Source organism: Trachurus japonicus, chromosome 20 (assembly GCF_045865225.1).
Source record: "Trachurus japonicus isolate A0001 chromosome 20, Traja_1.0".
NCBI classification, from domain to species: Eukaryota; Metazoa; Chordata; class Actinopteri; order Carangiformes; family Carangidae; genus Trachurus; species Trachurus japonicus.
In genome coordinates, this window is record NC_140926.1 from 6,007,146 (window position 1) to 6,019,405 (window position 12,260).

Here is a 12,260-nt window from a genome sequence, read left to right on the forward strand (position 1 = left end):
CTAATACAAAACAAATGTTAAAAGACATAAAACTGAGGTGTGTAATTTCGTTCATGTTCTTTCTTTTTCTCCCCACAGTGACTCAGACGTACAGTCCCATGAAAAAGATGGTGAAGGGCTTCCATTGTTGCAGCTCTCCCCACCTACTGTTTATGTACGAAGCTTCAGCCAGCTCTCTAAACTGGTCCGTCTGGCAGACGATAAGAAGCTGGAGGAGGTTCGAGCATGTCTAGAAGGTATACACGATGACCACAAGATGAGATTTGACTCTCATTTACATCCCGAGTAGTCCGGCCGCAAGCATACCTCCATAACCGCGAGACTTAATTTTTTGTCCTCATTGTTATTGTCTACATCTATCTCATCATGCTGCCAATGATATTTCTTTACAGATACGTATTTACTTTCAGGCCACTGCCAAAAGAGATAAGAATATATATGCATTTTGTCTGACAGAGGAATACATGATGAATATGTAATAACTCATTTTCTTTGCTGATTTATAGAGCGGGAATGTTGGCTCAGTTCGTGAAGATAAATTTGTGTGTGGAAAAACAGAAGTACAGTGTATTATAGGCCTTCTGTGTTGTTGCTTCAAAATGACCCCACTTCACATTTTTAGAAACATGGAACTGCATCTGATACTGAAGGTTTGATGAGGCTAACCCCTCTCATTATTCAGAAAATAGAGATCCTGTGGTGAAGATTCTTGGGCCCTGCTTTGCTAACATCTTGGATAGAGAAGACACCCACAGTGAAATACAGCGTTTGGTAGATGATGACCAAGTAAAGGACTCGGAGGTCAAGATCCAGCTTTTTCGCTTGCTCCAAAACATGGACAAACAGATCCTCAGCAAGCTTCTCAAAGAAATATCACAGTGGGTACTTCTCTTTTATCTCCTCTTCTCCTCGCATGCTGTCAGATTTCCCATCCATCATATATCCTCTTCACTCTGACATGTGGTTGTGTCTGATTGGAACAGGCAGCACGTTTATAGACCTAACCATGGATGAACAAGATGAATTGGATATTTATTTTGTTTTGTTTCTCTACATTTTCATTACAGGCAAGTCAGGCTTGACCCCACCGCAGTAAAGAATGACATGGAGCTGTTGAAACGGTTCTGCAGTGAAGGGGAAAAGAGGGTGTTGAAGTCGGTTCGATACACATCAGGTTTGAATTATCTCCACATTTCACTGGGTTGCAAGGAATTGCTATTAACGCTAATGCAGTGTACTGGAAAGCAAAGAAAAAAACAGTGTTCTGCTGCAACAAAAGACATGAAAGTCATTATATCTGTCAGTTTCCAGTCATTAGTCTGCACGTGTTTTTTTGCTTAATTGCAATGTATTTATCATGCCTTAGCAAAGCATCCAGCAGCATGTGCACATCAGGAGAAGAATGCAGCTCTGTTTCGGAGGCTGAATAGACATCTTCATTGAAAATAGTCTCAAATCAGATTCCAAATTCAAAATGTGATGAGGGTGGCTCTGTAAGTTGAACACTGGCTCTATCCTGGGCTTATGCCTCAGACCTGTGGAACATAAAGTACTGTACTACTATGTCACTTATGTCTCTTTAGCAGCTCAAGTATTTTCTATTATTCTCTCATTCTGCTTCACTACCAGTCTCTGTGCTCTGACTCGCTATGCCCCAATATATATCATAAAGTTTGGGGCAAGATTAAAGGGTTTCAATTTTTTTTTCAACTTCCTTTTTGTTTGTTTTTTAGATTATGAATTTCCAAATGGCTGCCGCGCCCCTCTGTGGAGACAGGTGCATGGTGAGATCTGTCACCTTGTAATTGAACCTTGTGACACCCAGGAGCTCTGCATCACCTGCACCACCACTGGAGTTTTTCTCAATGGGGTAAGACTGAGGAGATACAAAAAACATTAGACGTAGTATTGGTTCCTTCTGTGTAAGAAAACATTCATGGTTACTTATCAAGAAGTGAAGCAGCCTTCTGGCAAATAAATTCCAACAGACCAATTCATTATTGTACAGTCAGTTAAGTGGCAGGGAACTCACCTCTGTGTGTTTTTGTACTCCAGCGATTTAAAAAAAAGATTTACTCTGTTCTTCAATCATAAATCTTTGTTGTACTGTAGGTTGGAGTGCAGGTTACCAAATGTAACTGACTGTTTTTGTGTAACAGTCATTCAGACCACTGATCTATCTAGATAAATCACTGCCAGAGCCACACCACTCCAAAGTATGACAACAAACATAATATTCACTACATAATGAACAATACAGAATACTGGCATCATGTTAACCAAAGGTATTATCAGTGATCAGACATCCAGACCGCCAAAACACAAGATACACAAGATATCTATCATTCTCTGTTTGATCATTTATTTAACTGGCTAAAGTCTCTTTGAGATTAAAATCTACTTCCAAGAGAGACCTGGGCAAGTCGACCACAAGAAAACATTATTACAGCAATAAATCACACAAAATAAACAGATTGACAACTGTCACCTGCCACAATTGAGTACAGACGTTCACTTAAGATGTATAAACAGTGGGTTTCCAAAACTACCAAAATTAAGTAAAGCATACATTTAGTACCAAAGATATTGTCCAAGAATTCAATTTTCCAGAAAAATAAGACTTATTTGAGTTCACTATGGGTAATTGTTTCTGACAATATTAAGTATTATTGTGAACATTGTTCCACCTGGAGGGAGCAGCACATTTAAAAGCTTTTTTGTGCCCAACTTTGTCCCAACTGGAGGATTTGACATCTGTAGAGCATAAAACACAGGCCACGCATTAACAGTGTCCATACACAGGTAAGGAGGACCTGGGCTACAGTATATAGATATACTTTATAAGTCAGTACTTAAAGTGGTATATAGGATAACTAGATCCAGTAATACAATGTAGAGTGCAGTAGTATAATGTTTCCAGCACATGGATTCATGAAGATCAGATCTCCATAATCTAAGACAGGTAGAAAGTTACCAAATTAGAATCTGATGTTATCAACATGTGGAAATCAATATCTAAATATTTGGCCTCGAAGTGTCCCCTCAAAAATTCCTGCATCTGGAGCTTCCAAATACTTCCCCAGTGTCGGTAATCTGTCTGAATGTGTGTGCAATCACTTCTCAGAAAGGATTTTTCATTCTGCAGCACCTTTCACCTTCTCTGTGACTTTGCTGACAAGCAGTAGGCTTCCTGTCTCTGTTTCTTCACCTGGAAATAGTTCGGCCAAGGTGAAAAAAATCTACAACCTAACACCAAATGGGTGACATTGATGCAAAAGAAACCTCAAAGAGCTGTAGTGTCTTAAACCTAATTTTGTGGTTTACATGGTTTTACACTTCCTTTTTGAGCCTGGCTGGAGATACTCTGAGCCTCCTAACCTCAGCAGTTCCAGCTGACATGTGGGTCACATTATAATTGTGGTTTTTAGGATTAATGAGGCTGTTTTTCACTTTGTTTTCACAGGGCATAAAACACGAGAGGGTGGAGAGTGGCTACGAGCGAACAAGTGATATGTACGAGGACCTGGTAACACTTCTCAAGAGCCGATCTCCATATTTTGCCGAGAACATAAACAAGCAGGTACCGGCAGATGCAATTATCATCAACATATTAAAACCTCCTATTTGTTGCCTTCAATTTTAGCTCTCAAAGCAAAGATGCGTGGGAGCTGAAACGCCTCTTTGTCCCATGAACAAGGTCCTTCTCTGTAAACCCCTTATTTGATCTCTGATGCCGTGTGACTCATATTCATAAACAGAGTTTGGATTGTGTAATCAGTGTCTGTGCTGTTCCACGCTAGTGAGCTAGTGTCTGGTTGTCACTGTGTTGAACAGTTTCTGAAACGACCTCCTGTCTGTTCCAAGATCAAAAAGACTGAGCCCCATACCACCCTGCACACACACACACACACATTTATAGACATTGAAATATGGATCATTTATTCAGTAGTGCTATTTCCTGCCTTAGTAATTTGATGACATAACAAATCACCTCTATAATACATCCCAGCTGCTCTCAGAAATCTGTTAATCATTTAAAAATATGATCTCTTTTTTCTCACTCAACGCTGATGTTTGTTGGAAAATGTGGTGTCATTACGAGCTCATCAAGACCACGGCTGCTCACTTCCTGTTCTGCAGGGCAATAGTTGAGTGGAGTACAGCCTTTTTTTTTAACATTGTAAAGTGTAAAAAGGCTAATTAGTGAATGTTAGCATCCTAGTGTGATATTTTTCAAACTGTGATTGGTCTGTGTGATTCATGGTTGATGGATCTAAAGGTGGAGTTAGTGAAGTCAGCCATAAACCATCGAGTAATGCCAAGCTGAACCGTGTAAAAAAAAAAAAAAAAAAAAGACATCAAGGCTTTTATGTTTTATGAGTCCTGTGTGAAGAGTGATGCCTTGAGTCTGGACGATCTAAAAATGACAGACAGCCTCAGTAAAACTTACTGTGAACGAGTTTGTGGAGGCACAAATCATTGTCAAGGCCTTTTTGTTTAATGTTCTTTAACTCTTTGACGTCCGCTCCGAGGTCCCGCTCTTCCTCTGTTTGAGCTAATCAACCTTTAAAAAAACTGCACTGCTGCTTGAATATACATTTGATTGATTGATGACAGCAGCAATTCAGTGGTGCCATTTGCATCCTGTGTCTGAGGTATGTAGCAGTGATTCCTGGTGACATGATTCATTCCAGATCAAATATGAGAGTGTAACAACAGAAGTGTCCGTCTGAAACACAATCTCACATAACTCTGGCTCGGTTCCCTGATTGCAACACAAGGAGTACAGAGTCGGGGTGGGGCGGTGGGTGCGGTGGAGTTGAGGGGGAAGGTGGGGGTTTGATAGCCAAATATAACAACACCTAATCTCCCAACATATCTGCTTGTTTCCAACGTGAGGAAGCAAATCTTTTTTAACAGTTGTATTCGATTAGACAGCCTCAATCAGATGAGCAGAGGCAGCCAAAGGAGACGAGGACGGCTGCAACACAGGGAGGAAGCGGACTCGCCTTCTCCCCTTAGCGTTGTGGATTTGTTTTGACATCACAGCGTGATTGGAAATTGGACATGCTGTGAATTTGCATGCATAAGACACTCACTGAAAAGCAAAGCAAAAAAAAAAAAAAAAAAAGCTCCCTTGGTTGTAGATTTGTTTTTGTTATTCACATCCTGAAATTAATATAGACTGCCTCACTGCCATAATCAGTAAGTATGAAACGGCTTGAATCCCGCCACTGACAGATGTTTTATGGCCAATGGCTTCAGCTTCGCCTCCCTGCTGATTTTCCATCAGTATAGATCAAGTAATTAGATACAAGCCGGCCCCAAAGACATATGTAAATAGTTGGGGTTTAGGTTTTTAGTAGTCAACTGCTTGGAAACAAGACAAATGAATACATAAGAGCGAATAATTGAATGTCACCTACTATAAAAATGTATTTTGAGTGTAGAACTGCAGGCGTCAGTCTGGCTTAATGCAGCATTTGTCTCTAATCCTATAGCGTTTTCAGCTGCAGAAAGGCACCTGTAATAGGATGTTAAACTGTGGCATGTCAGGGAATTTGTACTGTTCCCTTCTGCCTCATGCACATGGACCTTATCCATTTCACATATAATAGAATTAAAAAAGGTTGGTTAGCCTAATAAAGTCAGACTGTGGGTCTGTGGTTGGGTGAATTGACTTCTATGTTTCCAATAGCAGGTCACTTTGTGTTTTATGAAAAACAAGTCTTTGGAAAAGTGATTGGGCATGCTTGGCTCCAGCTTGTGCGTGAACACAACCCATAGAAATGCATCTTAATTCTTTTTCCCTTCCCTTAAAAATGTTGAGCCCCTAACAACCAGTGACAGCCGGGGCTATTTCTGCAGAGCAGGTGTCTGTGATTAAAAACTCTCCTGCCTGCTAACCATTCATATGTGTCTTATTGGCTTTCGTATATAGGTTGTAAAGTTTGGTATAAAGACTTTCAGAGCTCGAAGAAAGAGAAAAAAAATCATAACTGAATAACAGTGACACAAAGGCATTACTTTGTCTGTGCTGTGCTGCAGGGTTTTAGGTGGAGGAATGTACAGAAACAATAAACTTTTTGATATTGTTCAGCCAATTAACAGAGGGGGACCTATTCTGTGTAAAGCATTGGGAAAGTGTGATTTAATTCCAATACCTCAATAAAAAAGCTGATTTGTTGTGCATGCCTGCAGAATATTGAGAAAGAGCTTTTATGTGAATTTTATGCTTTTCATGTGTCACTGATACTATTGTGTTTTAATATGTCTCCTCTTGGATTGAAATGAACAACACTTTGCAAAGTTTGGTACACACACACACAACATCTCACCAGTAATGCAAATCACAAGAATCTTTTTCCTCATTCTTCAGCTTCTGTCTTTTTCTCCCACACCAACAGGATTGTGCCGTTCCATCAACACAAAGGAGTCAGCATGTGGAATCGGTTGATAAGAAGGAACAAGGCCAACCCCAGAGGTCTTACGAGCAACAGGAAAAGAATGTTCATGACAAGGCGAGACAACAGCATACGCTGTACACGACGGGCGGCGAGAGGATATATGAACCATGTCCGAGATGGAAGACTCTCGGTCTCGCGTCTCCATGTTGGTATGTGATAATTCCTCGTAAGATGTGTCCTGAAATATCTGCAGCCTGCCACGTACTGTGCGTGGCGGGGAACCCTCATGTTGAAGAGGAGCGCTTCAGATGACAGTGATGCCAAGCCTCCCACACATGTGTTCGGTGTGTGTCTGCCAGCAGTCACACATTATAAAGGGATAGTTATATGGTTTATAAATTTAAGGGCAAGTGCAAATATTCCCGATTATACAATGAGTTAATAAGTACGTTCACAGCGTGGAAAACCCTTTCTGCCCAATTACAGACAGAAAACTTGGGAAAAAATCCGCAAGAGATCTATCACATCTGGTCTTTGATTGATAAATAGATCTAGCGAGGGCTGAGCTGTTGCAGCTGTACCTTGTGATATCTGTACCCATTTGAGGAGAAACTGGCTCAAGATAAAAGTATCTCTACTGCTAAAACAAAAAAAAAAACCCAACTGAACTCAAGTCTCAAGTTGTTAAGTAATGATTATGTTAGAAAAATAACCATTTTCAAAATAGAAGCAGGCATAATGACTCTTATTTCACATCATTACAGTAAAGCAGAGGAAAAGAAATCTAGAAAGAGCCCCGGAGAGGAGAGGTCTGCTGCAACGCACAGGAAAAAGCCGGGAACAGCGGCCAAGAGCAAGATCAAAGCAGAATTCTCGGTGTCCTCTATACCTGGACGCCTGTCCTCCCAGAAGATGTAAGTGTCCCTTGTTTGTTCTCCCTTTGTCAGGATCAATCAGCGACTTCGTTCTCTGCAGGTGGAGTGATTTGAAAAGAAGTAGATGCTGTTTTATCAGTAATGAAATCTGAAGTTGAAGGAAAGATCTGCTGAACAAGAACCTGTTTTCCTGGCTCCCACCATCAGGAATCGATGCAGCTGATTCAAGTCACTGTTACTGATATCACAAAGAAACAAGGTGCATTCACTAATTCACACACAGTTCACCACCCAGGGCGATGGATGCGTAGGCTCGGCTGCTGAGTGAAGGTCTCGCTCTCTGTTTATCTTGTTTCTTCCTGGAAATCACTCCCTCATATCGGCTGACTCCTCCTGATGATGAGCTCCCCTGGAAATGCTATTTGTATGTACATGGGAACTGTCTCTCAGCGGTCCCATATGAAAGTGTACCAAATTTCATTACTCCACAGTGCCCAATCTTTGTGATACAGTTATCCGAGCAGCCTGAGCAACTTTAAAAAGCCATCTGCATTTCTGTTTGCATCAATAGCCTAGCACGAGCCTTTGCTCTGTATATGATGACCGCTCCAGTCTTCCCATGACATTATTCCAGTCTGTATTTTCCTACTGCTTAGATTCTGAGGAAGTTCAAACCTGACACTTGAATTTCAAAAACTTTAATCTTTCTTCTTGTGTGGGATGACCAAGCTGTTTTCCACACCGGAAAACAGATTTCACGATATTATATTGCATCCTTTGGTCTGTTTATGTGTTGTCCAGTTATTAGGCTGACCCACACCTCGGTTGGATTGTTATCTGCGGTCAAAAGTTCACCGTTATCTGCTGTTCTTTTTAAACTTTCAGTAAGACCCCGGCAGGAGCCATGCCTGTGGAACTTTCCAGTGAGAGTTCATTTGAGAGTGAGGAGGAAGAGGAGCAATCAGAGCGCCGGGTGGAGAGTAACACAGACCTGCCCCCTGAATACTGGCAGATCCAGAAACTGGTCAAGTACCTAAAGGTAGGGGAATGTTGCCCTGGACTGTTTCCTTCTTCTTTTTTTTTGCACTGATTTAAAACCAAAATAAAGATTTGTACAAAGAGCTGTAGTACTCCAGGTGGAGGGCAGGCCACTGCTGACAGGAAACAGTAAAGTCCGTGCTCCTTTCCTGTCAACTGTACAAGAATTTTGATGCTAACCTGAATCAGTTTTCAAAAATTTCTAAAAAAAAAACCCTTTTCTGAACAGCACAGCGTGGAAAATAATATTTAGTCATGGGCGTGCGAGGAGAGCCTTAGTTAGATGGGATCATAAAACGTAATGTTCCAATCATTTAATCCCACCTGTCTGTGTTGCCTCAGTCATACCGAGGTGTCACAAAGCCTTTTCTGAAGGTTTACGTCGCTCCCATTTTAAAGCGGCACTTTGTAGGAAGATGCCTATTGAAGTGGTTGGCTTGGCTCGTGGATTCCTGGTTTCTGACAAAGGCCTGTTTGGTTGCACATGTGAGCTGGGGGAAAGAGCTGTCTGACGGCAGCAGCTGTACTCACTGTTTGCCCACACCGCAGAAGCATAAAAATGAAGCGCGCCTGTGATAGGTCTGACAGGGCATATGGTGAATATTAATGTGTCAAAACACAGAGGGAGAAGAAAAGAGGACAGAAAACGCCAATGACCCAGACTGGCTGGGAATACCTCCGACCACTTGACTTCTGTGATTACCCTGCCTCACTATTATCTCTTTATCTGGACAATGTCCTGTAGACAGATTCAATTAAGAGGGAATGCATTTACTTTATTTTGACAGGAATCTGTTTTGTTGCAAAACTGTTCAGCAGAAAAACTTAAAACCCAAAATACCTGAAATGTATGTTACCTCAATTTAAAGAAAATGAAATGAGTTAATGGCATTTCAATATGCAGCTATAGTATACATATCATATTTTCATACAGTATAGGATTTGTGTTCTTGAGTTCTGCGGCTTGGTGCTAAATAAGATTGGTCACAGTGCAACAGAGTAAATCTTTTATAGAAAATGTCGCTGTAAAGTTCAATTTGAGGCAGATATTTTTAGCTTAGCAAAATAGAATATAATGGAAGGAAATTCCCACTCTAAAAGCAGGCCGCTGCTCCTTTCCAGAGAGGGAAAAAAAAAGATTCAAACGATATGAAAGAGGCAAATTCAGATAAAAAAAAAAAAAAACCTCATTGGTTTGTGTATTTTATACTTTTCAGCAGGATTGTAAGCTGTAGGCTTGTGTGTGTGTGTGTGTTACTGCTTCAACAAGATGCAGCTCTGCACTAACCAACATGTCCCGGCTTTCTATCTCTCTGGAAACCACACAGCACAGTTATTTATGGGGTTTGTCCAGTAGTCATTTTATAATATCATTACCATCAGACGCTGAAACTTACCATGAGCCAAGTTAAATATCTGTTTTATTTTAGGAGGAGATCTTTTTTCCCCTTTTCCCTTGCACTATAGACAGCCGTTTGTACTCGAGGAAGTTTAACACTTTCGTAAAGCGACACATGGATGTTCTGTTTTGTGTTTTAATGATATTTATGTAGGAATATTTGCCCAAGGTTCCAGTGTGTTTGTTTTTATACCTGTATGACTGGAGATCTGCGCCTGTAAATTGGTTACATGGTCTCTCTTAAAAATCCAGCGTGTAGATTTAAGTCCAAACCTGCCACACATGGGTTTATATTGTGTTATGGTTGCGTGCTGTGTATGTACAGTACTGTAGGAGATGGGAAGATGAATTATAACACATTTCACATTATTCCAATCTGTAATGCACCAGTGTCCCAGTGTAAGCAAACATAAACATTGATCATACCTATATTGAAGCATTTATAGGCTATATACTGTACCTATATAGTTATGTACAACACAAAGCTTCTGTAGATCGTGTAAACAAGTAAAGATAAGTGGCAGATTAAAGGGTTAAAGAAAAGTTTTACTTGTCAGGACTAAAAATCTTTGCAATTTTAACTCACGCAACTAAGCCAAAAATGTCAAAATATGTTTTGTCTGTGTTTAAAAACAAAATTCAGCAGCTGCTATCAGTTAGGTTGGCCTGTGGCTTTCCAAATACAAAACAATTTTCATATTCTCAGAGATATAAATATTGTGTCTGATATACAAGATGTTACTGGTTAACAGGTAAACATTTCAGTATTGTGTGTTGTAAACATTTTCATAATTGACCTTTTACTATTCTTTTTTACATTTTGTTTCTTTTTCTGAGCAGATGGCTTTTGCTCACCTTTATTTTTTCAGCCCAAATATTCAGAAACAGCTTTCATAAAGCGTCACGATCAGTGCAACATTTGTTCTTTTGTTACCACAAAAGTGTAAAAGTTTAATAGATTAACAAGGTGATCAGGGTGTTTTTGTGTCTGGACCCATTAAAGTTTCTCTCCCTCTGCTGGGCAGTGGTAGAATTACTGCCACAGTGCAGAGCCCTTCTACTGATTGGTGCACTGATCTGTTCCTGTGTCTCTGATGAACAGCAGCCAGTAGCAGCTCATTTTCAAAGAAATATTAAAAACTAACTACCTAGAGCTAATTATGCTCTAAATAGTTAGTTTTACTTACTTTTTAAAAACATATATTCCACTCAATCTTGGTTGTAATGCATTTACTACCTGTCCAATCTGGATAATATACTTACAAGAAGAATGATGTCATTTCTTCCTCATGAGTTCAGCAACTTTTCAACTTAAAGATCTGACTAGACATTTGCCCAGTGTGCGCTGCACTCATTTTATGACAGCGAAGGCCTATTAAGTGATCAAGTTTTATGTTGTCGGAGATCTAATGTCAAATATGAAGTTAGAAACAACCAGTAATCATTCATCCTGTCCCACAGTACCTTTCCTATAATAGACCAGGAGGATTGGGTTTGTTCTTGTCATTAGCAGCGCTCACTCTCAAGTCGGCAGTAGACTGCAGAGACGTTTGAAACCTCATGAGTCCTCCATAGCTCGAGCCTCTGCCAAGAACCAGTGCTTCTCTCTTACACTGAGCTCTATGAAGCACTGGCAGTGGCCCGAGTCTACCTGACATACACTCTTACAAATCTGAGCACTTAACGTCCACCCTTGTTGGCATGAGCTCTATGCCACACACACACTTGTGCACAAAATATCCACAACAAAACTCCGTAAAGAAAATGACCAGAGGTCAACAGGGTATCATTTACAGCCCTATTAACACTGTCCCTGCTCCCACGTGCTTAGTGCTGTGATTTATAGGCCTGGAGTGGCTCAGGCAGGGCAGACTGTCTGAAGAATCCAGTCTGCAGAGGAACCAGACTAGAATAAGACCTCCATTCAGTAGAGCGAAGGCTTCAGCTATTTAGTAGCTCGGGCAGAGACACCTGCAGTCAAGGAAGACACAAAATGCATAAAGCATCTTTAAGTGGCTGATATCAAGTTCTTCTCGTGAATGGAATTAAATTGTCTTTTACTTCTTAATCTCCTTTAAAGCCGTTTTAATCCTATAATTCCACCAGACAAGGGAATAAAACATTTATACAATCTATAAAATCTTCTGTCACTGTGTTTTACCTCAGTGATTTGTATCATCCAGTCATTTTACAGCCATGTTAGCAGCAAGCTAGCTAGCATGTGCGGCGGTGGGTCCACCACCTCAGTCCAGAAAGCTCTTGGATAGACTGCTGTAATATTTTATACAGAAGATTGATTGATTCTATCAACTTTGGAAGTATTTGACTTTTCCACTACTTTCCCCAACGAGTGAAGGTTTTCATTATTCGGTTAAATATCTCGACATCAATGGATGGCCTGGTACAAAGTCTTGTAAAGATACTCATGTTTTCCAGATGGAGAATATCACTGCCCTTGGTGACCCCCTGACTTCTTCTAGCACAAACTACAGGTCTCACATTGTTGGTTCGTTGTAAAATCTCTTGTGGCTTGCTACCAAA

General features: G+C 40.5%; 1 protein-coding gene across 1 annotated transcript in view; it reads left to right on the forward strand.

Moving 5' to 3' along the window:
• Positions 1–12,260, forward strand: part of odad2 (outer dynein arm docking complex subunit 2) — a 35,709-nt gene that overhangs the window by 839 nt on the left and 22,610 nt on the right. The window contains exons 3-10 of the mRNA XM_085764046.1: positions 79–236; positions 683–878; positions 1,068–1,174; positions 1,734–1,870; positions 3,464–3,580; positions 6,408–6,616; positions 7,172–7,321; positions 8,168–8,321. Coding sequence (XP_085620172.1) covers positions 79–236; positions 683–878; positions 1,068–1,174; positions 1,734–1,870; positions 3,464–3,580; positions 6,408–6,616; positions 7,172–7,321; positions 8,168–8,321 — 1,228 coding nt within the window. The remainder of the gene's footprint in view (positions 1–78; positions 237–682; positions 879–1,067; positions 1,175–1,733; positions 1,871–3,463; positions 3,581–6,407; positions 6,617–7,171; positions 7,322–8,167; positions 8,322–12,260) is intronic.